This window comes from Manacus vitellinus, unplaced genomic scaffold (assembly GCF_001715985.3).
Source record: "Manacus vitellinus isolate BGI_N305 unplaced genomic scaffold, ASM171598v3 scaffold_49_pilon, whole genome shotgun sequence".
Lineage (NCBI taxonomy): Eukaryota > Metazoa > Chordata > Aves > Passeriformes > Pipridae > Manacus > Manacus vitellinus.
The window spans coordinates 185,788-211,016 of record NW_021940603.1 but is presented as its reverse complement, the minus strand read 5'-3'; the positions used below and the strand labels follow the sequence as shown (position 1 = coordinate 211,016).

At 49.5% G+C, this 25,229-nt stretch overlaps 1 protein-coding gene across 1 annotated transcript; it reads left to right on the top strand.

Moving 5' to 3' along the window:
* Window positions 1–254: 254 nt before the first annotated feature.
* On the top strand, window positions 255–23,131 carry PCCB (propionyl-CoA carboxylase subunit beta). Its single transcript, XM_029962641.1, is given in 18 exon segments — window positions 255–298; window positions 422–706; window positions 708–726; window positions 728–781; window positions 2,587–2,706; window positions 4,214–4,282; window positions 5,489–5,545; window positions 8,143–8,256; window positions 9,703–9,813; window positions 10,141–10,249; window positions 11,158–11,278; window positions 14,583–14,664; window positions 16,496–16,619; window positions 17,817–17,924; window positions 20,687–20,787; window positions 21,895–21,993; window positions 22,171–22,264; window positions 22,884–23,131. Coding segments are annotated over 18 exon segments (1,833 nt in total). The 3' UTR covers window positions 23,006–23,131.
* Window positions 23,132–25,229: the final 2,098 nt, after the last annotated feature.

Genomic DNA, 25,229 nt, shown 5'->3' with positions numbered 1-25,229 from the left:
GCTGTGCAGGGACCGGAGCCAGAGCGCCTGGTCACGGGAGGCGGCGGCGGGCACTCACAGCTCGTGTCACGGGGACTGTTTTCGTGATCAGTCCTTTCTGGCGCTCGGAAGAAAGAGGGGACCGCTAATCTTGCGGGCAAACACCTCTGGTTGCCGTCCCCACTCGTGAAACGCCACAACGGCCTCTCCTACGCACACACGGGAAAGGGAAAGGGGCGAAAGCTGATGCGTTTTCACGTTGTTCTGTCTGCGCGATGACAACAGCGATGAACGGCCCGGCCGAGGAGGGCTGGGCTCGGTACCGGCCTGCGCGGGGCCCGGGGCTCCCGGAGCGGGGCCGGGCCGTGTCTGGGGCCGGGGCCGTGTCTGTGCCCAGTCTGTGCTCCGGGGCCCCGTGTTTGTGACCGGGTCCTGTGCCCAGGGCCGTGGTCTTTGCCCGGGCCGTGCCCGCGGAGCGGGGCCGCGTGTCTTGTTGCCCGGGGCCGTGTCTGTGCCCGGGGCCGTGTCTGTGCCGGGGGGCCGTGTCTGTGCCCGGCGCTGTCGTGTGGGCCGGGGCGGGCGGGCGCGCAGGCGCCCGCTGGGCTGTGCGGGCCATTGGCGCGGTGCAGGGTGCTGTGCCCGCGGCGGGCCGGCCTGCCCGTGTCCGTGGTCCGCGTCCGCTGTGGCCTGTGCCGGGCCGCCTCGGGGCCCGCCCTCCCCCCGTGCCCCCGCATCGAGGAGAAGCGCCCGCGCCGCGCTGCTGGGCGGCGGCCAGGCCCGCATCGACGCCCAGCACAAGCGCGTGTGAGCGCGGCGGCGCGGGACGGCCGGCACGGCTGGGACGCGGAGCTGCGGGCCACGGCAGGCGGGACGTGCGCCTCATGCCCGCACCGGCTGGGAGCGGTGCTGCCAAGGAGAGGCCGTCGCCAGGGGTCCCGGGCCCCGGCAGAGCGGTGCTGCAAAAGGAGAGGTGTCCGCCGGGCGGGCCCCGGGACAGGCAAGGAGCGGTGGGCTGCCAAGGAGGGTTCCCCGCGGTAACCCGGGACAGGCAGGAGCGGTGCCCCCGCGGGCCCGGCCGGCCGCTCCGTGCTGGGGACCCTCGGGGCAGCTACAGAGGCCCCTTTCTGGGGAACTTTGCTCAGGAGGCGTCAGACACTGCAGTGCCTGGAAGCCCGGGCGGCAAAAAGAACAATTCCGGTGCTAGTACCTTTGCCTCAGGGTGCTCTGTAATGTGCGTGGGGGGGTAGCGGACACAGAAATGGCAAGTTATTCCTGCCGTGGGATGGTAAGTTCTACCTTAACGCTGCCCAGGGTTTGGAATCACCATCCAGCACAGTTTCATCTTTACACTGCTCTTACAGATGTAAGCTGATCTTCTGAGGGATGAGAGCAAAGAGTAGAGGAGTGGAAATAAGGTAAAGACAGATGGGAGGGATGACAACAGCTGGGTCTTTAATCTCCCGCCTCTGTTCAGAATGTGGGCAGTGCTGGCTGGGGTGACACAGAGGTTTCCTATTTGTGTTCATTGTTTCTTGCTGGGATACCATTTGGGTTTGGTGCAAGGCCCCAGTGGTATCACAAGGACTTGTAGGCACAAGGAGGTGAGAATGGCCATTCCCGTGAAGGATCAGTCAGTGGTCAGTGTCAGCAGTTTCCCTCTCACATATACAACATCTGAAGAGAGTTCATGCTCACTGAGTTACATCCAGGACACTGACACACAATAAACAAGCGTTTCTGCCTGTCTAGGACTCTCAAACAGCTTATGTTTTATATAAATTAGATCTATGGCTCACCTTAGGCCTTCCTGCCTTTGCTGGTTTTCATAAACTTTTTGGCCCACTGGTCAGATGTTTTGTAGAGAGCCTGAGCTGTGTTTTAATGTCCTGTTGGTGCAGAGTCACACCATCCCCTAAGGAAGACAATCCAGGTGCCCTCCCTTTGCAGACAGATGCTTACCCGGGTTGGCAGTAACTTTGCTGGAAGCTGAAGATATAAAGAACTTTGCAGTCATCTGTTGCTGCGTGTCACTGAGTAAGGGATTTGCATATCTGGTCAATTCATGGAGTTCTTGGCCCTTGCCCTGCTTGTGCCCATAGCAGTGTCCAGCAGCAAACAGCACAAGAGGGTTTTGTCAGAAGATCCCTGCAGGCTGTCATACTTCCCTTTTCCTCTCATTCACTGCAGTCCAACGTGGAGTGTGGTGAATTGAGCCCTGAGCAGTTGGGAAGGACTGGTTTAGCTGTGGAAGGGCTCCATGGTTAAGAATAGAACAAAGGCCTTAATAGCAGCATTTAAATGTGTAGGCAAAAATAGCCGTGATGCTTTTATATCTTGTTGAAAAGTCTCTGAGATTGTTTCCTTTCTCCTGTGGTGGTGCTGCTCCAACAGTCAGCCTTCTTTTCAGAGTCTGGCTTGCATTATGTTTGTTTTTCAGGAGGATAATCACTATATAGGCCATTTCCAGCTTTGGAGGCCTGCAGTTGCTTAATGGGCCCAATGTAGCAGATAAGTGAGGCTCTGTTTGATTAAACTGCATCTGCTGGGGGTCAGCAAACAGCCAGAACCACCTGATGGCTCCGTTAATTGTTGCTTGCTCTGTTGCAGGGAAAGCTGACAGCAAGGGAACGAATTCTGCTGCTCTTGGACCCCGACAGTTTTGATGAATATGACATGTTTGTGGAACACAGATGTGCTGACTTTGGGATGGACTCTAGTAAGAATAAGGTACTTTTGTCTCCTGTAACTCTTGCTTCAGTGTCCTGTGCCGTGCAGCCAGCCCACTGGTTGAAAATGGGCATGCAATTTCTTTTGTTTGTTTTGTTTTCTTTTCATTTACGAATTTGTTTTGCAAATTTGCTTTAATTACTCTCAGTTTCCATTTAACAGCTTACATAGTTTACTTCTCCATTGTTTAAACTTGATCCTTTTTTTACAGGGTCACCTGTTTGGTTCTAATGCCTCCCTGGGTATTGCTTAGGTTCATATTTTAAACAGTAGAGGAGGCTGCAGAGCTTTGTTGGTGCTCTTCACATGGGATTCCTCCCACAGAGGGAAAATCCATGGCTCCCCAAAGTCTCTCACCATAACATGAAAGTGAGGAGCAGGAGAGCCCCGAGTGTGGCAAGAGGGTTAATGTCTTCCTTGTCCTTCAGAATTCCCCTTTCAGAGAGCTGCACCTTGTGTTTGCAGAGCCCAGTTTCACAACAGCTGACCCAGCTGTGGCCAGTGAGCTGGAATATTAGTTTAGCATTGAATTTCCTGGAGTTCCTGGAACTTTCTGAGGGTGGGTAAGACTTGTGCTGCCATCCAGGCTGCTCTGGGAATTGCCTGGGCTTTGGGACCTGGCTGGCAGTGTGGGTCTGTTTGCTGCTCTCTGTGTGCCAGGAGCCGTGGGCTGGAAGCAGAGCTGTGTGTGCAGCCTGGGGAGAGTCCTCAGGCAGGTGTGACCCTGCTGGGGACAGTCCCCAGGCAGGTGTGACCCTCCTGGGGACAGTCCTCAGGCAGGTGTGACCCTGCTGGGGACAGGCCACCTTGGGGTAAATGGCCTCAGAGTGGGCCCTGCACCAGACACTTTTCTTTTTTCTTTTTTTTTCAATACCAAACAAAAAACATTTCAGTGCCTGAAATTCCTTGATGGCAGCCCAGTAAAGTTTCTTTTCTACTGTTTTCTTTTCTTCTGTATATTTTCTTTACTAGAAAGTGAGACAACATAGATTGAGCACATTTTAAGACTCAGAGGTTCCATTTCCTCTTCCACCTCTTTCTTCTTCCATTATTTACAGGGTGAAAAATGGGACAGGTCAAGTTGAAGCATTTGAGTGACTGTAATTATATTTTTTGACCTTTCCAGGTTTGTTTTTTATCCTGTATCAAAACCTCAAAGATTTATGTGCTGTGTCCATTCTTTCGGAAACATCAGGTCCTAATAAAAGGCACGTCCTGTCTCTAAGGACGTGATTGCCTTAACTCCAGATGTGCTGAAATTTGAAGGGAAACTGCTAAATGCACTAATCTTTACACTAATACACAACAAATATGATGTTACTTCTGGCTTTCCTTTTCAAGGCTGGGGAAGATCCCTGTGCAGCCCCCACTGCAAACACGGAAGGCCAGTCCTCTCAGGGAGCCAGCCAGTCTTTGGTTTGGCTGGGGCTGAGTTTGTGGGGTTTGTGGTGGCCATCACTGCTGCCTCAGTGTTCCTGCTGACCCTGTGGAATTGCTCTCTCTGCAGTACCCTGGGGACAGTGTGGTGACGGGCCGGGGGCGCATCAATGGCAGGCTGGCCTATGTCTTCAGCCAGGTATGGCTTTGCTGCTGGTTGTGAATAGCATGGACTTATCCTCTGAAATAAAGTCAAACTAGTTCAGTGTGGCCATGTAGCAATGCCCCTGTTTGCCTGCTAGCTGTAAGCATAAGCTAGACCTAAGATCTAATAAGTTAGACCTAAGATCTAATAAGTTGGACCTAAGAACCTGTGGGAGGAAGAAGGGCACCCTCAGCCAAGAAGAACCAAAAGAGCTTGTGACAGATAGCTTGTAAATAGATAAAATACACTTTTTATGTTAAAATATAGTTTTTATATTAAAATTAAAAAAAATATTTTAGAGGAAACATCAGAGGCAGAGACCTATCTTGGTTAGCATTACCACTGTGAAAGAAAGGCTTTCTTTCAGCTCATTGGTAAGTGCTGCTCTGTTCTGGGCCACAAAGTAGCCTTTGTTCTGTTTGCCCTTATGGCCACAGTGGCTGTTGCTGTGTGACCTTGGAGCCAGTCATGCACCCTGCCTGTTTTGTCTTGGCTGTGTGGTTCTCCCAAGGAGGGGCACTGTTGTGTGGGCCTGAACTTCAGAGAGGGGCCTGACACAAACCTTGGTTTTACAGGAACACAGGGAGCACTTTTTATATTAAAAGCATTTAAAAGTGCCCCTTCCTGATATACCCCGTTCTTTTTATATTTATATTTAATGACCTTTTCCCCATCCAAATTCAGCTGCCACCTGAGATGCTCCTTCCTCTTTGGTTCAGCTGCTAGTCATAGTTGAGCTGTCCCCTGCTTTTGGGGCTTCTTTGAGAATGAGACTCAGTGGGAATGCACCAGAGAACCTCACCACAGGTTGGCTCTGTGCTCTGTTGGTGCCAGGAGGTGTAAATGTCCCCTTTTCCCTCTGGATCAGTCCAGGGCCTCGTGTTGCTCGTTAGACAGAGATCTTGGCTCTCAGGCCATGGGTAGCACCAACAGTCAGTGTTGGCCCCCCTAAAAGATCAATCAACTCTTGACATAACTCATGAATACAGAATGGTGACACGTGGTCAGGTTTTTATTATTTTATGAAAGGAGGGTTGGACTGAGCTGGGTTGATCTCCAGGCTGCACTGAGGGAGTCAGTTGTTTTGGGGCAGCACACCAAACACAGAGCACTGTAGGACTGTGTGGTTTACTTGCAGTATTTGACAGCATTCTACTGAAATGATTCTTTTCCTAATCTGGAAATTTGCTTTCCCTCCAGGATTTTACTGTGTTTGGAGGCAGTTTATCTGGAGCTCATGCCCAGAAGATCTGCAAGGTAATACTTCACTGGGGAAAATAACCCAAAAAACTGTCGGCATCCTCTTTTCAGTCTCGTTGTGGTAATGACTCGGGTGCCAGTGTTTTGTGACTGACTCTGGTGCCATGGCAGCCTGACCACGCCTGTGTCCTCCTGTCAGTTCAGGTGGGAACACACAGGAGGGCAGGAAGGTACCCTCTGGAAGCTTTTCCAGGGTAAGAGAGCTTTTCCAGGTAACACACACTGTGTTGAAATTAAGTTGTGCTACAAAAGACGAGAGACTTGCCAAGTACAAATATAAATTAACTAGTCACTACTGGAGAAATGTGAAATGAGCTGGGAGCAGCTTTTTCCTATAAACAGTGGGATGTGGAAGTGTACAATATTTATAAAAAGCAAATGTAACCAGTAAACAGTCTGGAGATAAACATTTTTACAACTCAGAGGTCACCTTGATCCTCAGAGCTGCTGTTATCAGGCACTTGTGGCTATTTATTCCTGTTTGGCTGCTTGTCTCCCTGGAAAAGCTGCTGTTTGAATCCCAGGGCTGGGGACACAAGAACTTATTCATGCCTGAGTGTTGAGTGCTGTGGGCTGGAAAAGCTTCCTGAGTTTTCTTGCTGTGGAATCAGAAACAAAGATTTTTGTGCACAAGGCCTTTTCTCCTGTGGAAATAACTACTTTTTGGCATAGGCACCTCAGCAGTGAGGGGTGTAAAAATTGAAAACACAAAGCCTTTGGGCTAGATAAGAACAGCTTGGCTTTACCAAACCTTAATATTGGGAAAGACTTGGATTATCCTTTCACATGGGAGCTTTGAGGGTCTGTATTGGGAAGGGATGGTATGGGATTGGATGTTTTCAGCTGTTTTTTTTGATCTCTTATTTCTAAAGCAGCAGGGAGAGTGCTGATCACAGAACTAGGGAAAAGTGTGAGTCCTTGCTGCTTGGTGCTGTTCCTGGTGAGCATCAGTGTCAGTGGTGGGCCCCAGAGTCTGAAGGCTCTGGATGCATCAGCTGCTCTGGGCCTCAGTCTTTGTGTGTTTTAGGATGAACTTCACTGTCTAGAAAGGCCTTGAAATAAATAAATAATGCATAAATAAGTCCCTGGGAAACAGCACAAAGTGTCAGTGAACTTGTTTCACTAATCTGCTCTAATAGGACAACAGGCTTTCTAGGAAGAAGCAACACATGTCAGCTCCAGGGATTTTCAGTGAGGCATTTGCTCATTGCCTGTGTAATGTCCCTGTCAGCAAACGAGGGTAGTCTTGGCTCACAGACTGCTTGCAGCCCACGTGGATCTGTTGGAAATTTGGGATTGCATTTAAATTGTGAAGCTATTCTGTGTGTCTGCCACCAGGATATTTCAGCTTTTAAGTAGACATTAAGGATACAAAGCAGCAAGAACCCCTGTTTTCCACAGAATGACAGCTCGTAGGAACAAATCACTCTGGAACTACACAGAACCATGTTCAGGCTGGAATTTTGGGCACTAGTGGCTTGAGTGGGACTTAGTATGGTTTCTGTGTTTCTAGGCAATATAAAATTCAAGGTTGATGCTACAAGCACTCTGAGAGACAGGACTAGAATTGTAAAACTCTTAGTAAGTTTAAGATTGTCTGAAATAGGATATGATTTTGTAACAGTGGTTGAAAGGGCCAATAGTGGGCAGGGAAAAGCAACTTGGAAATTCAGAATGGGGATTGACTGACCATGTGTGATTTTACAGAAGGTTATTTAGGAGCTGAAGCTGAGCTTGATGTTAAAACAGATCTCAACATAATGTGCTAGTGATGTAGTGTTATCAAAATGGCAAACATCTTACTGGAATCCAATAATCGGGAATAGTTTATGCAAGGAATGTAAGGAATTCAATCCTCCCACTTAAGCCTCTCTTTGGAGTATTGTTTATGATCAGACCTCAAAAAAAGGATGTAGAGAGATCAGTGTGACTGAGTGAATGGTGCTTGGCCTGGAACTGTGAAGGGGAATATGAAGGCTGAAGACTTGGGGTTTTTGAATGTTCCCAAAGGTGAAGGCCAGGCAGGAGTTAACTGCTCTCCCTCACTGCTGTGTATCAAAGAAATGGAATGTTTCTGAATTTCCAGAGCAAAGATTTAGTTTAGTCTTCCCAAAGAACTTGTAAGAGGGATAATCAAGCATTAGAATATAGTGCTTAGGAGATTACACATCACCACTGCAATAAACTTGGAGGATCAGATTAGACATGGATGAGGGGGCGCTTAAGGTGCAGTGCAGGCCCCCTGTGAACAGGGATGGATTGGCCCTCTCTGGTCCAGCTCCTGTGACTGAGTCACTCACAGAGCAGTGTCCCTTTGTGCATCACCCAAACCCAGTGCTGAGTGTGGAGGTGCAGGGCTGGCAAGGCAGAGAAATAGGTCCTGGGAGGGATTCACGGTGTGTCTTGTCACCTCCAGCCTGACTGAGGCCAAACGTGAACTTCAGGGAGAGTTGGAGACTGAGAGTTGATGTGAATAAAGGAGAAGCTGAGCAGGCACTTCAGATCCTGCCACATATGGATTTTTGTTCTCAGGGATGCACATTGTGGGGTGTGTTGCTTTGGGGTCATAAGGTGGGGTTTGTGTCCATCCCCAGATCATGGATCAGGCTGCCATGGTGGGAGCCCCCGTGATTGGGCTGAACGACTCCGGAGGAGCCCGGATCCAGGAGGGAGTGGAGTCCTTGGCAGGCTATGCAGACATATTCCTGGTGAGTGGGCTGCTGGGTGCCCAGGGAGCTTGGCACCCATGGAGATGGACAAAGTCTGTCCCTACTTGAGCCTGTTTGTAAGTAAACTTTAGGTTATCACTGTTTCAGCCAATGGCTAAAGCAGCTCGTGAGACCCAGACCTTGGTTCTTTTCTTGGCTCTGGGCAGATCACTGTGCTGCTCAGGTCCAGGTGCTAAACAAGGGTGATGCTGAGCCCTGCAAAGCTCTGTGGTCCAAGGAGAGGCTTTGGTCATGAGAGACAAAGAACAGGCAATTTGTTTAATTGGAAGACAGTCACAAACAACTATTTAACTTTTTGGTTTACATCTAAATTATCAATTACCTGTATCAGGATGGAATTTCTTTGAACATTTATGAGCTTGAGAAAGGTGGGCACCATAATTCAGGGTTTTGTTGGGGGTTGTGACCCCTCTCCAACTGTCCCTGTGTCTCCTCTGCAGTGCAGACATGGAAACAGTTCCACACAGCAGATTTGTTTTCAGTAGAGTTGGTAAAAGGGGGAGGATTTCCACTGCAGAAAGAGGGACTTAGAGTAAATCAAACACTATGCACTTGAAAAAAACTTGAGAAGCTCAGATCAGAAGCAGCAAGTGCCTGTTCTGTCAGGATGGTAGGTCAGTGTGGGGGGAAAAAGGGCTGCAAGTCAGAGGTTTCTGTTCAAAGAAGTGGGCAGTACAGTGTTAACCTTGCTGGTGGGGGATATCCAGCCTTGATCAGACTGGTGAAAGTTTTATGTTTCTACACGATTTTTTGTGGCTAATGCAAGAATTTTCCCTCTAGCCACGCTGCTGCTCTTTCCCCCCGTGCTGACATTGTTTTATATGCTTGTCAAACCATAACTGCTTTGGATTGTGTGCACAGAACATCGTGGTTGTGCCTTCAGGAGGAATGTGAGCAGGTGGGGGGACAAGTCAGATGCTGACAGTCAGTGTGGGAGGAGCAGTTCCAGGGTGAGCTGTGGTCCAGCTGAGCACTGAGCAGTGCAGGTGCTGCTTTTGGACACCACACCCTCTGTGCTGGGCAGCACCCCTTCACCTCTGTGTGCACTTGAGCTGGTGCAGCAACCTCTGCCACAGCTGGGCAGTACAGCTTATGTGTGTCTCTGATCACACTCAAATTTCAGGGACATCCACTTCTCCCCAGTGCAGTTTTTGCCCCTGCAGCATCTGTTGAGGTCACTCATTCCATCTCCCTTTGCAGTCATTCCATGGTGTGTAGGAAATCAAGTGCACAGGAACAGAAAGGAGCAGAACAGAAGCAACAAAATCATTTGGGTTCTACTTGCATCAAGGCATTGCCTCCAGATATTTGTCTCCCAGGAAATAAAACGATTCTGTTTATGATTGTGAATTCCTGCAGACTCTGGGCACAGATATAAAGATGCACTTTGCTGGTAAAACCAGATGTCTTTTTTTCCTATTGCAGAGAAATGTTCTGTGTTCTGGGGTGGTTCCCCAGATCTCCCTCATCATGGGTCCCTGTGCTGGTGGAGCTGTGTATTCCCCTGCCTTAACTGATTTCACATTCATGGTCAAGGTAAGGGTGGAGATGCTGTGCCAGGACCTGCTGCTGGGGACCTTGTCAGATACCAACTCACCACGTGGGAACGGGTGTTTTTTGAGATGGTCTCTTGCTTTGGATCAAGTTTATTTTGCATGAAAAGGCAAGAAATGCTTTCCCAAATAGCTTGAGGATAATTGCATTTTTAGTGGATTTTTAATGCAATGCAGGACTTTTAAGAAACTTTCCCTCTGTTCTGCTCTTATTCTGGGGAAAGTCTCTGGAGACTGTGGCTGTTCCCCTCATGCTTTTCAGCCTTGGCTCTTGCATTCCCTGTGGGTTTCTGCTTTTCCCCCTGCCCAGGACACATCCTACCTGTTCATCACCGGCCCTGATGTGGTGAAGTCTGTCACCAATGAAGATGTCACCCAGGAGCAGCTCGGGGGGGCCAAGACACACACTGCTGTGTCTGGTGAGAGCTGGGGCTTCCTTAACAGGCTGATTGTGTTCACAGGAATGACAGTGGTGTTCTGGCTAAACTGCTGATTGGCTCATGCAGAGTAGTCTGAAGTGATAAAGCTCTGCTTAAGAACAAGTTCTTACTCTGTATGTGGCTCTCTTGAGGGTCTGTTTGAGTAATGGAACACTAAACAGGAAAAGTGGGAGTGTGGGAGAGGTCTGGGATTTGGAAGAGAAAGTAGCAAATCCACAGAAGATCCTACAAGTGGGAAGAGACTGTCAAAGGGCAGGGCTTAGCAAAGCTGGCCTGGGGTGGGGTTTTTATTTGGTTGTTCTCCAGAAATTTGCATGAGTTGAAAGGTTCTCAACAGTCCCTTGTTTGCTCACAGACGTGATTGATTGAAGTGCTCAACTCCAAACGAGTGGCAGTGTGAGATGGAGCTCTTCTTTTCCTCATTTTGTCCCTCTGGGAAAACTCTGAGTCATGAATCTTCTCACGGCTCAAATGACTGTGAGATTTCAAATTCTGTGTGAACTGAGCTGCTGATGAACCAAAACCAAACACACAGATGCTGCCCAGATCCAGCCATTGTAAAAAATTTGTGGTGCTCAAGTGCAGCACAGTAACCTGAACAGAATTCCAGAAGGCTGGACCCAGCTAGGCTGTGACAGCTGATAAACCACTTCACATTATTTTAAACATGAGATCAACAATCCAGACCTGTTACAGAGGAAGTCTGATATAGCCACACATTTTCTAGGTATTTTTAGCTGGTCAGATTTGGTGGCTTAAGGCTCCCAATTATTCATGGCTCAGGTTTAAAGATTTTTGCTGTGGCTTCTTTGTATCTTTATTGGGATATATTTGAAAAGGAAACCTTGCACAGTAATTTCCAAACCTGCTTTGCCGTTTCTGTGCAGGAGTTGCCCACAGAGCCTTTGAGAACGACATCGATGCTCTGCTGAACCTCCGGGAGTTCTTTAATTATTTACCTCTGAGCAACCGTGACCCCGCCCCGGTGTGTGAGTGCCACGATCCCAGGTGAGAGCAGATGGCTCTGAACACCCCGGGCCGGGGCTTCTCTGGCCCCAGGGGTGCAGAGACACAAGTGCTGTGTGCTGGCACCTTGGCAGGGTGTGGCAGTGTCCCCACACACACACGTGGACAGCTGGAATTCCCGAGCAGGAATTTCTGCGTGCAGAGCAGGGGGAGAAGCCACCTCTGCACAGGGAAGCAGTGAGTGAGGAGAAAACAGTGAGCAGGAGTGGGGAGGCCTTGCCCTGTGTTGTCAGTTGTGTCTGTTGGGTGAGCTCTGCCTGTGAGGGTTGGAGGTGGGGAAGCACAAGGAGGCAGAAGCTTTATGTGTCAGGGACTTGTGGTGTAGCTGACAACGTCACACAGGACAGACCTGCCAGAGGGGAACAGCAGTCACCCTGTGAACTTTTATCAGGGCACTTTTCCAGGAGCTGGAGGGACATGGGACACTGAGGGGACAGCTTTGCTGGGACTGCCACAGGCAGAGACTGGCAGGGCAGGAGAAGCATTTTGACCCAAGGTCTGGGTACATCCCAGCTCAGCCCTTCCCGCAAGGAGCCGTCAGAGCTGTGCCCCTCCCCTGGGTGGGAGTGGCACCTCAGTCTGCTCCTTCCAGTTCCTCACACGTGTGTGGTGTGTCCTGGGGCCTTGCATGCATGAACATTTCAACGTGGCAGTCAGGGAGGTTATTCTCTTCATGCCTCACTGTGCTTTTCAGTGGCTTTGCAACAGTTTGTTTGGGGAGATGGTTTTGGGTGAGTTTACAGATCACCTGAAATACTTTGTTCACTTTTGGATAAATAAATTCACCAGTTCCTTTTGGAGCATGGTCAGACAGGTCAATTAGTTACTGGTCATACATTTTTCTAAGGTGTTGATCTCTAAGACTGTTCTGGTTTGATAGTGATAAACCAAAGTAAATCTCTTGTATTATTTGGTAAGTCTGGGGGTTATTTTTGAGGTTATCGTGGTCTTTCTAAGAATTCAACAAGCTGTTCTTGGATAATCACTCTCTGTAGACTCGATTATGGTATTTTATTTCATTATAGAAACAACAGTCCATTTTTAAAATCAAGGTACTGTATAACAGGTGGTTTATTTTCTTGTGAGAAGCTGTCAAGTTATGTTGTAGCTCCTAATGTATAAGAGATTAGCTCATTATTTCTTAAGGGAGACAGCTTGATACACTGTTAGAGGATCACAAATAATAAATGCCATTTGTACTAAGAACTTCAATTTAGTAGCCTTTATACATGTGAAGACAGATCTAATTGTTAAATTTCCTGGTTTTACAGCAGCATCTCCAATATTTTTCCCATTTGTGGTCCTAATGCATAGATTGGTATCATTTCATCTGGACATACTGACATCTTAATAGACTCCTTTTGCTTGGGATTGATGTGTTTGATCCTCAGGGTGCTCCAGCCCCAGCCCATTTCTCTAGAGGAATTGCTTTCTTATGGCATCATTTTCACACCACAGAAACTTGCCACAAATGATGCAAATCAAATGTAACCTACCTTTGCCTTCAGTGTGAAGTCCTGAGGCTGGTGGGGCTGTTTGGTGTGCTTGTTTGTCTCTCTAGGTAGGCAAGTTCTTTTTGGTGCTGAAAAATGTCAGTCTTGGCTGCTGAAACGTGGTGGAGTTTTTGTTGTCAGTGGCCTGGGTTCTAAAGGGGTGGAAGTTCCTCCCAGAGGCAAGTTGTGTAATGGTGAATGTCCCCTCCCTTTGGAGGGTTCTGGGTCAGGGCATTTGGTGTGTTCCATGGTGTGATTTTTACCTGCATGTGTAAAAGTTTGACTTTCTGGAGGAGGTTATTGCCAGCTCCTGGAAACCAAGAGTGGTTTCCCTTCTGCACTGAATGAACCCAGTGTCCCTGTGGGTGAGGCTCTGACGGGCTCTGATGAGGAGCAGCAGTTCCTCCCTGCTGTGGGATCTGTCAGAGGCACAGTTCTCAACCCCAGTGGCTCCAGCAGTGAGCTCCAGGTGTCCTCTGTCCAGAGTGGTTTGAAGGAGATTTTCAAACGTGGTATCCTGGATAATGTCTTCATTTTGATGATGGTCATTTATTTTAATGCTGTTAGAATTTCCCTCAGCACTCCACAGCACTGTGAATTTATGGGAGCACTGATTTAATTTTTCCACTTTGCTTATCCTGTGGGGCACCACAGGTCACAGACAGAATCTGAAGCACATCTCTATCTACTTTATGGACAAGAAAGTTTTAGAATCTTTTGTAGGTTGGGGTTTAGTCTGTTAAAGTCAGTTTAATTTCATCAGATTAAGGGTTTTTTGTATTGTTTTATGGAGGCATTTGCCTGCAATACTGGTAATCCTGTGGAAGAAGCAGTTGAAGTGTTGCTGTCCCCTTTATTCCACTAATAGCTGGATCTCTTCCCCTCCCAGTGAGGGCTGTGCCTCCCACCCCGTGGGTTTGAGCGGCACAGCCACAGCCACAGGGCTCAGTAAGAGTTTTTGGCTGATTTTGACAAACTGCAGATCCCTTCCTTCAGTTTTAAATTGGGTGTCCAGAGCCTTGTGCTGTCCTGTTCTAAAGGCACTAAATTAAATCATGGCATTGTTACAACAGTTATTCAGTGGGAACTCCACAGAAACACCATTTGTAACAAACACGGATCAGTATTTTTATGGAATGGCACAAACATGCTGATCCCTGAAGCCTCAGTGGTGGCTCCTAAAAAGTGACCCCCCATGGGACTGTGAGTGAATTCAAAGACCAGGGAGGAGGGAACTGATGCTGTGGCTGTGACAGGGAGCTGCATGTGAAGTGTGTCCCTGTTGAGGGCAGGAACAGCAAAGATGTTTAAATGCAGCCATGCCATGGAATAAACTGAGTGTGGATGTGTGTTCCCATCCAGGGATGCCTGCAGGCCGGGGCAGTGGGCATGGCAAGGTGTCCTTGTGGGCAGGGAGGGTCAGTGTGCACTCCTGGGCTGCAGGAGATCAGGGCTGGCACAGGAGCTGCCCCTCAGCTCTGCAGGCTCTGCCCTCCTGCCCTGACACTGGTGCTGTGCCGTGTCCCAGCAGTGCCCCCTGCAGCCCCACAGCTCCCCAGGGCTGGGCTGGTCCCTGCTGTCCCAGGAGAGCCCTTCCCAAGCAAGGGGCCCGTGGGAGAGAGCTCTCCTTCAGGGCCAGGGCCAGGCTGCCCCAGCTGGGGAGAACTGTTTCTTCTCCTCTTATCTGAGGAGGTTCCAGTGCAGTGTCTGAGAGGTGGGATTACTCACCCAAGGCTGTGCTCCTGGTGTCCACCTGCTCTGGGCTGACGTGGCTCCCTCCCTGCTCTCCACAGTGACCGCCCTGTTCCCGAGCTGGACACCGTGGTCCCGAGTGAATCCACCAAAGCCTACGACATGCTGGACATCATCCACTCGGTGAGTCTGCAGGGCTGGGAGCAGAGTGCAGGGCTTGTCTTCTGGGGCTGAATGGCTCTCAGGAACCAGTAGAGTGGCACTGAACAGGCACACTGGGATTTATTTATTTATTTATTTTAGTCTTCACAAGTGGCCGTTTTTACCTGTTTAGTAGCCGTGAGTAAAGGGACAACAAGAACTGCAGGGGAAACAGATTTTAACACATGAAACAAAAGATTTTAGCAAATGAAAGGAATTCTGAGGTTTGTTTTCAGGATACCCCTGATGCTGCATGCACAGCTGTGCAGGTGAGGGAGGCTGTAGTTCAGTTTTCCCTCTGGGGTTGAAGCCCCTTCCCCTTGAGTTCTGTCACTTGCCCCTCCCTGCACCTTGTTCTCTCTGCCTTGACTTCTGGCACTCTTTAATAAAAGTAATAAACTACCCAGAGTGCCTGCGAGGATTTACCCTTCCCTGGTTATGCTGAGAGAGTTATGTGCACACACTGTACAAGAATATACATTTATTTGTTTAAATTACCAGTCAGGCACTCGGAAACTCCCGAGCTGGTGTTTCATTAAGTGAGGCAGATCTCTGGGGAGGGGGCAGGGAAGGAACATCCTACAATTTTTTTAAAAATCTGAAAGCCAGTGTATAAATAACAGGTTTTATTAAAGCAGCACAGGCAATGCTGGTAATTCTCTTGCCTAATTTTGAGTACTTCAATTTCCCAGGTCTAACAACTCAATCCATTATAAACACTGGGCAGAGAACAGGGTTGTAAAAGAAGTTTTATCACCTGAAGCTGTTACAGCCCCTGTAGAGCACCCTCAGAGTCCAAATTCTGAATATTAAAATTCCCAGCTGCTCCTTCTTCCACTGGGATGTTGAGCAGCAGCTGAGCCAGGGTTAGGGGGCTGCTGGAGCCAGGAGTGACACAGGCAGCTCACCAGCTGTGTTGGTGGGACCTTTACAGTTTCTCTTTGCTTTGACTGTCTCTCCTCACTGTGCATCCAGCCAACACATTCAGTCTGTAACTGGCTGCATTTAGACTCATTTTAGTGCAGAAAGCAAGCTCAGGGTATTTTTAATCTCTGGATCCTTCCATTCTGAGTTTCAGCACTACGTGTACTGAAAGTTAAAAGGTGGCATTTAAAAAAGTCCTGAAGTGAATTAGGAAAAGAACCCCAAACCTTCCCAGGGATTTCGAGAACTATTAGGGAAAGAAATACTTACATTTTCCACAGCTTTTCCGAGGCTGAGGCAAGGGAGCTGACTGGCAGAGTGCAGCGTGTGGGCCCGGCGGGGGCCGGGAATGCCGGCAGGAGCAGCCGAGTGTAGGTGTCGCTGCTGCTCCGTGGATCGCGGGATCTCTGGGATGTGCTCCGTGCGCTGGGGACGGCGCTGGGCAGGGCACACACCCAGCTCCAGCCCCAGAGGGAAGTGCAGCCACCACAGGTGTGCAGGGAGGGATTACAGGGGCCGTGGCCTTTTCTGAGCTCCGTGAGGTGCTGTTTCATCGCTGGAAATTGTTCCTTAAGTCTGCCACTAATTAAGATGTGAGAAAGAAGTTCTTAACATCTGACTTAAAGTTTTAGTTTGTTGTAAGCTAGGAAAAAGGCTCACCACAGTCATAAAGGTGTTCTCTCAGGGAAGTGCAGGACTAGTTAATTCTTGGCACACAGGCTGCAAAGACAAAAAGGTTTCCCTCCCTCCCTTTCTTTCTTTCAAAATTCTGCAAGTTCTGAAATGGTTTAAGAGTTCCCATCCTAAGGTGACAGAGTTTGTGTTTGCCTGTGTATTTATACACATCTGTCTGTCCTCATAAGACCCTGCCTGACTCTCACCCCTGCAGATTGTGGATGAGAGGGAATTCTTCGAGATCATGCCATCCTACGCCAGGAACATCGTGGTTGGATTTGCCAGGATGAACGGACGGACTGTTGGGATAGTGGGCAACCAACCCAAGGTGGCATCAGGTCAGAGTGCAGTGTGGGACTGTCTGCAGTGCCTGTGCCTGTCTGTGCTGTGCTGTGCTGTGGAAGGGGATCTGGCTCCAGGGGTTGGGTTGGTTTGTGTGCTGTTCTGCTCCTTCTCAGGGCTTTTCCACCACTTTGTCCTGACCCTCACTGAGAGCTGTGAGAGCAGGGTGATCTCACTCCCAGGTAATCCAAGAGTGCTGCATCCAGCACACACACAGGGGTGGAAGAGCAGCCTGCAATTCACTGGATTAACCATAATCTGGGAACTGCCCCCTTCCTTCCACAGCAGTAAAATCCCTAAAACTCCTCTGCAGGGTGAGGGGACTTTTTCTGTCATCTCCCTGTAGCCAGAACAGTGCAAAGCCTTCAGACCCTCAGGTGTGGGGCTCTTGACCCCAAATGGTACAGATCACCCTTTTAAACTGTCCAGGGGCTTTGCTTGCTTTGCTCTCTTTAACTCAGTAATTCCTGAAGTGACCTTCTCCAGTCTGAACTCTATGGTTTACTCCTTGGTTTTAATTCCTGTGGCTTCGTGTTTGGGAAGATCAGATGACCAAGTATGATGTTTCATTCTTTTATTATCCTTACAAGATATGCCTATCAAGATACAAGACAAAAGGTTTTAATATTAATTTAATCTTCACTTGATATCAATTTTAACAACTATTTTTAATGGTTCACATAGATGCTTTTATACAAAATTTTTTTTGGTTTAATATAATTGTGCATAATATAATCCTAAATGGCACTGAAACAGAACAGAAACACTTTGCAGCATGTTTACCAAAAATGCTGGTCTTTCTCAAAATATTATTGGACTGTTTAATGTTTTGGGTTTTTTAATGGGGAACTCTGTAACCTTTCAATACGACTGATCTAAAAAAGACCAATGAAGAGAAAATTACAGAAAAAATATTTTAAATGACAAGATTGTAATTAAACTGCTCTGGTTTGGGACAGAAAGTCTTTGTGCACAGGAGTTAGAAAAATGAAATCAGCCTTTGAATGTAGCTTGTTCTGTAATCTTAGTTCTAAACCGGGAAAACTTCAGGCACATTATCTCCACATTACCTCCAGATAAGCCTTTCCTTTTTTTAAAAAAAAGACATTACAGCTAAAACAGTGTGATTTTTTGAGTTGCCTTGAATTACTGCAGGTCATTGGTAACACCTTTTTCTGTGTTCTGAACTTCAGGGTGCTTAGACATAAACTCTTCTGTGAAGGGAGCCCGCTTTGTCCGGTTCTGTGACGCCTTCAACATCCCCCTGCTCACGTTTGTGGATGTCCCTGGATTCCTGCCAGGTGAGCCTGGCCTTGCAGGGCACTCCTGGGGCTGAAAACACATTTTAAGAACTGTGAGAAAGCCTTGACTGTGGTAGACTTGTATAAGCAGGTATTCAAATCCCACTCTTTGGGACAGGAACTCTGTATTCTAAATACAGGAATCATCACAAAAGGATGGTGAAATGTGCCAAAAATTGCAGGAAAATTAAATGGTGCCCAACTGTCCTGCTACTGTCACCATGTTCTGGGATCCCAGCACGGTGCTGGTGTCCCACCCAGCTGGTGTCCCAGCTCCTGTCCCAGGAGAGGGACAGGTCACACAGTTAATGCTGGAATCTCCAGCAGCCTGATGGAGACACTGGGATGACCAGTTTGCCAGGGCCAGGTGTGGGGATATCCTGCTCTGGAAAGCTCTGTCCTGCTGCCCAAAGCTGTGACTGTGGCCTGTCCAAGGCAACAACTGCCCTGCCTGGAGATGCTGCCCTGGCCAGAAGTGCTGGGAAGTTACACTGATTTCTGCATTCCAAGGAGACTCCAGGCCCCTCTGGGTGCTCAGCTGTGTGTTCAGGTGCTGTTTGAGTCCCCCAGCTCTGTGCTGGGCACTGTGGCAGCAGAAGGCCCAGCACAGGCTGTGCTGCCCCAGTGCCAGGGAAGGCAGCCCAGCACCCTGTCCTGAGCCCTGGGGGCAGGATGAGGTGAGAGCTGGCACTGCTGGCCCAGGGCAGGGAGCAGTGGCAGCTGTGGCACCATTCCCACATCTGCTCAGCACTGCAGGTACTCAGCTCATACTGGCACATGTTGCTGTCCAGGCTTTGCTGCAGCAGGAGAAACTGCCTCAGCTGCTGGCAGAGATGTGACAGGATGGACCTGTGGGGGAAAATGATGTTCTTGTTGCCACTGACTGTTACCCACAGCCCCCCCTGGGCATCTCTGAGAGGTTCTCTTGTGCTCCAAGGCCCTTCTTAGCTAAAAATGCCCGTGGTTTAGAGGCTGCAGGTGCATGAGGAAGGACAGGGCTGCAGTGAGCTTGCTTTCAGCACAGGCTCTGGGAGCAGGAAGTGTTAACCTGACCCCTCAGAAAACAGGCCATGAGAGGAACAGACACGTTACAGGATCCAATCAATGTCAGAGCTGTTGTACAAACCACGGGTCACCTCGAGGCTCTCCAGCCATCACAGCACTGAAGTGGCCCTGGCCAGCATTCCAGTTCCTGCTTTAACACTTTGGAGCTGGCACGTTTTAACTGTGAGGCAACACCAGAGGGGTCACAGAACCTTCCTCTCCCCCTGTGGGCTCACCTTCCTCCTGTGACCTGGGCCAGGCACCAGCTTAGTTCACTTCAGGGGACACCACAGGAATCCACATTTGGGGAGCTGCTTGGAATCCAGGTACAAATTATCTCCATACAGCTGATAAAAGTAGTGACTTAATATTGCATGATAGTACACTGGTTTGAAAGTACATAAGCAGGAGAAAAATAAAACAGAGAAAGCCAAAGAGAGGAGACCTTAGGCTTGATTGTGATCCTAAATTGTTCCATTTTAAGCAGTTTGGCAAGATTGGCCCATTATTAACATTAGAAATCTCACGTAACAAATTCTGAGGGTGGCATCATCCCATCTCCCTGTCCAGTACAGAACAGAAGGAATCTGTCACACTGGCTCGTGGTGGTGCACTGAACATCTCAGTGTCAGTGACCCAAACACCTGAATAGCCCCCAGTTTCATAGGTGTGCACAGAGATGACATCTGAGGCATCTATAACCCGTAGCTGGATAAAAACACAGAGTTAGAACAAGTTTGGGACTGACTCTGTGGCTAGAAAAGAGTTTATGTTCATTGGTCATGGGTGCCAGTGTAAATAATTCAAATAACTGAATGATCTTGAAGCACTTTGAGTGACTGGCTGTTTTAGATGTGAATTAGACCCCGGGGTCTGCAGGTGCTCCCCAGCCCCTGAGTGCCCCCAGTGTCCCAGCTGTGCCCAGGCAGGTCCCACTGGCTGCAGGGAAAGGCAAGAACTAAAGTGAAGTGGAGGCAGAAATTATCAGACCCTGAAATCACACTTGAGGGGAAGCATTAAAGCCAAGCCACCAAACAGACAACCAGGTAAGTTACTGAATCTCACTAAAGAATTTTTACTTAAAATTCTTACATTAAACCCCCCACATCTATTAGATGATCCCAGGTACTCTCAGGAGGTTTCTCATGTGCTGAAAGCAAAAGCCCATAGGTGGATTAAACTGCTGGAGATTGGCTGTAGAGTTATACCCAGCAGTCTGAAATTCAGAAATGTTAGAAATAAGTTCCATGGGATTGCTGGTTCCAGTGCAGTCAGGTAGCCTGTGTTTGGGACATGTGGATGACTTACAGTCCTGTTTGCTGCCCGTGACCATTCTCCAGAAGCACCTGCTGTGAGAATCCCTACAGAGAATCCCTCTGTCTTTAAGGACCATCAACTAGGGCTGGCCTGAAGGATGACCAGCAGTGAATGTAGACTGTGTTTCCCACTGCTGGTCACAGGTGGAGTCTGGGAAATGCTGTATTTTGTTCCTAGGGAGGCACCATCAGGTGAGCGTTGCTTTGTGACCTGACACACCAACAGGTGCTGCTCTCGCTCAGAGACTTTGCAGAGCTGCCTGGTATCTTGCAGAGGACACTGCCTGGTCTTACCTCCTCCTGGATGTTCACAAGGCTGTGGTGGGGCCAGGTTTGCTGCTGGTGATGGATGATGGGGTTTTGTGAATTCCCTGGAGGGAAATAAATATTTGTCCTTTGTAGGCACAGCCCAGGAGTACGGTGGGATCATCCGGCACGGTGCCAAACTGCTGTTTGCCTTTGCAGAAGCAACTGTGCCTAAAATCACTGTCATCACCAGGAAGGTAAGTTGGGATAATTCCATGGAGATCTTCCAGAGTTCCTGTTTCCACCAGTGGCAGTTTGAGTTCCAGGGAGCCTTGTCTGTGTGTCCCATTGTCACATCTCCATCTGCCCCACCTGGTAACACCTCTTTGTGTCAGGGCACAAGAGCCCATTTCTTCTATTCCCAGACCTCAGTTCCTTCCTTCCTCTTGTCTCTGCACCCCTCTGAAACCTCCTGTTTCTGCCCTGCTTTCTCCCTGGAATGCCTTCACTCAGGACTGTCCCATGTCACCAGGCCTGTCTCGCTGAGGACACACCATCTGCACACAGCAAATCTGCTTTCTCTCCTCCTGCCCCTTCAGCCTCCCCCTCCAACCCCAGCACTGACAGCATCTGTGTCTGCAGGTTTAACACTCATGTGGTGCCTCTTCCTCCACAGCCTCCTGCCACAATCTGCCTCATTTCTTCCTTTCTCTCTGTAAGGTACCTGACACCACGCTCCATAAGCTCTGGGTCCTTACAGGATTAGTCTTTTCCTTGCTCATTTTCTCCCTCCTGCTCATTTTTCTGAGAGGCTTTTGGCTTATCATGGCAAAAAGAAAAAAGAACTTTCCTTTTTTCTCTGCCTTCTCTGATTGTTCCAAGTGTTCCCACGCCGTGCCTGTCAGCCCTGCAGCCCTGCCCTGCCAGGGACTGCACTGCAGGTTGCTCTGCAGTTCTGCAGTGTGTTCATCACTGCTGTCTGGAGCACTTCCAGTTGCAGAGTGGAGCACTGCAGAGCCCGAGTGCTGCACTCCCTGGCCAGGGAATTCCAGAGGCACCCCGACTGCTGGGTGTGAGTGCATGTGCAGGTCGAGGCTTGCAGGTCAGATACACACTGACCCCTCTGTGCCTGCCCTGGACAATGGTCCTGGTGACCAGCAGCCCCCTTCCTGCCCCCTTGGAGCTCTGGTGGCAGAGGTGTCAGTCCCAGGAGGCTGTTGCAGCAGTGGGGATGCTCATGCTCTCTTGCAGGTAGAGTTCAGCCCCAGTTCTTGTCTCTGGCCTGGCAGAAGCTGCAGGAGGGGTGTAGGCAGTTGCTGCTGTGAGATCCCAATCCCAGGAGTGAATCCTTGGTTCTGTTCCAGGCCTATGGTGGTGCCTATGACGTGATGAGCTCCAAGCACCTGAGAGGAGACGCGAACTACGCCTGGCCCACGGCCGAGGTGGCCGTGATGGGAGCCAAGGTGAGCCCAGCCACCCTCCCACCAGGGCACAGCCACCAGCGCCCTCCCAGCACCACAGAGGGGACAGGGGACGGGGGGACTTGCTCTGAGCAGCCCACCGTGGTGGGGAGGGTGGGGAGGCCAGGGCTGCCCTGGCTGTCAGCAGAGGGATGGCCCTGACCGACCGCGCTGTTCCAGGGCGCTGTGCAGATCATCTTCAGGGGAAAGGAGGCCAACGCGGAGCAGGAGTACGTGGATAAGTTTGCAAACCCCTTTCCTGCTGCCACGAGAGGTATGGATGTCTCCCCCACTGTGTCCCCTGCTTGGGTCTCTCAGTGCACACAGCTCTTAGGGAAACCTTTTGCTAATGAACAAGTTATTGAGGCAAGACCTGAGTCAGAAAGGTGAGGCTTAACCACAGCTTGTGCATGTGAAGGACAAACACATCTAGACACATCTTCAGCTGGACAGAGCCTGGTCAAAGGTGGGGACTGCTCTGAAAAGTGCATTTTCAATTTTGTAGATGGTAGAAAGCATTTCACAACTTTTCCTCTGTAGCACAGGTGCTTTTCCAATCTGGTTGACAGCCCTGGATGCAGAGCAGTGGCCTGAAGAAAGGGACAGGATCCAGTTCAGTTATGTGCCCCAGGACACTCTGGAGCAAATTTTTCCACTGTTTCGACCTCTAGCTTTACAGTAGTAACTGCGAATTTAAATTTAAAATTTAAAAATTATTGATGCAGGAATAGTTCCTTTCCAAGCTATTTTAAGTTAATTTGTAACCTGTGAATTTACTTATTCCAAATATTGTTTTGATTTTGCTAATTTATGTTACAGCCTAGGTCAGAAGGCCCAGAAGCAAACCCTCCCTGGTTGCTCAAGTTGGTTTCTCCGTGTTTCCATTTTTCCAGGGTTTGTTGATGACATCATCCAGCCTTCCACCACCCGCAGGCGGATCTGCCACGACCTGGATGTGCTGGCCAGTAAATCCCAGGCCAGTCCCTGGAAGAAACATGCCAATATCCCACTGTGAGGATGAGCAGGGGTGGCCCTGCAGGGAGACCTGGCACTCTCTCGTTAATGGAGGTCTGCTTGGCAATGGAAATAGCTCTTTGGGTTTTGATTTGGCTGATAACCATCAATAAATCATAGTATATATTTCATTTAATTCTGAGGTCTGACCAGTTCACCTCTCTTAAACCTTTCTGGTGGTTAATAATCAACAGCCCCTGCTGTGCCTGCAGCAGATGAGCTGTTACTAATTGCTCAAGGTCAAACATTCCCTTGGCTCCCTCATTCCATAGGCCCTGAGGCAGAGCTGAGTGACCTCTCCCTGCTGACCTGCATTCAGGTGTAGCTCCATGTGCATCTTTGGAGTCTGACTCTACTTGCCTGCACCACAGACTCAGAGAGGAGAATCCTGAGCCTGGCTTGCAGGATCCCAGACTAACCTGTTGTGTTCCTCTGCCAGACTGTCCAAGGCACAGCTTTTCCAGGCCAGGTCTCAGGTGGGTCTCAGAGCTGCAGGCTGGGGCACAGGTGGGAGGTACAGAGAAGGTGCAGCCAGCCCCCTCCTGAAGGGCAAGCAACAAAAAAGGGCAGTTCTGGTGGGACATGAAAATCCTTCTCCCTCAGCACAGGCTGGAACAGAGGCCTCCAGAGGCCTCATTTTTCTGTGATTATCTGCCAGACTTGTAGTAGGTGTTAGCTCAGCTCAGCCCTGGGCCCTGTGCTCGCTCTGCTCAGCAGAAGCTGCATTTGACCCCCAGCCCCCAAGGGAGAGAGGAGCAGCCAGTGTCACCCTTAGCCCTGCTGCACCAGCTGCAGGCACAGGAGGGCCTGGAGTGACCTCAGGGATGCACTGGGAGACACAGCACTGCCCTACCTGCACATGGAGCTGCTGCTGTTCACTCCCAGCACGGGCCTGAAGGAGCAGGATGGCCACTTCCCAGGGAGCAGCTCTTCCCAGGTACGTGCAGTGAGTACAGCTGTGGAGCTTGGAGCCTGCAACCTGTGGGGAAAAAAGGCAACAACTAAAAACTATCTAAAAGCACAGTTCAAAAGGAGCATTTCAGGTCCGAGTCCCAGCTCCAGAGGTTTTTGGATGCCTTGGAGGCAGCACACTCAGGTTCCAGACACACTGTCCTGGCTGCAGCACACTGAAGGAGCTGCACGAAGCTGTAGGGAAGCCTTCCCCTGTGGGAAGGGAAGCAATACACACACAGCTCCTGCAGCCTGCCCAGGGTCAGGAGGAGACAGTGAGAAATGCAGTGGTCTTTGCCACAGAGAGAAAAGGACAGCTTTGTTAGTTGTTTCCTGACCTCACTGGTGCCACAGCCTCCATCCTCTCCAGTCCCTTGCCAGCAGAACAGTTTGGATTTTTTCTCTTCATTTCCAAGCAGTTGTTCTTCCAGCACAACATGCTGGAAACAGGCTGGAAAGCTGCTCTGGCCATGCTACTGGAGATCCTGAATTGCAGTCACCTACAAAAACAAGAGGTACAACATAAACTCCTCGCAGCAGTGAGCAGCCCTCGAATGGGGCAGCAAGACAGGTTACTTACTGTGTTCTCCAGGGCAGCAGGAGCTGAGCATGACTTACAAGCATTTGGGCTGTGTCTCAGGAGCAGCTCAGACCTTGAATCTTATCCCTGCTCCTCACCTGCTGCATCTCGTTACCATTCCTGGCTCAGGTGACTTTCCTGAGGTAGTGGGCCAGGTGATAAATCAGTTTTCTGTGGTGCTATAGAGCTGAAATCATTCCTGGGTGGGACAGAAATAGCACCTTGCTCTCATACATGGTAATAATGAGGACATTTCTTTTCAGGAATCTGTAAACTCCATTTGGCCCTGCTGGTTGTTGCAGCTTCCAAGCCTTTGCCACTGCAGCTTCTTCCCACGAGGTCCAGGTCACTTCAGACGTGCAGGGCAGGAGAGGCAAATTCTTCTCAAAATTCGTGACAGTTCAAGCAATTGTAAGTTCTAACAGTGCAGCTTTCCCAGAAGTGTGGGGCCTTCCCAGATTTACAGAATCTCACAATAACCCCCCAGATCAACCAAAAACACACCATGGTGGAGGTACGGAAAAGAAGCCCAGGGAGGGTTTTCCATCACTCTGAGGTTGAGTGGGTAAGGTGGTGGTACAGGACCAGGTTGTGAAGCCTGGACTACCTGAAAACTATCTGTCAGCACTTCCTTTACTAATTCCTTGAATTCCTAGAAGTCAGTGGGATGACAGGATGTGATGGTCCAAAGAGG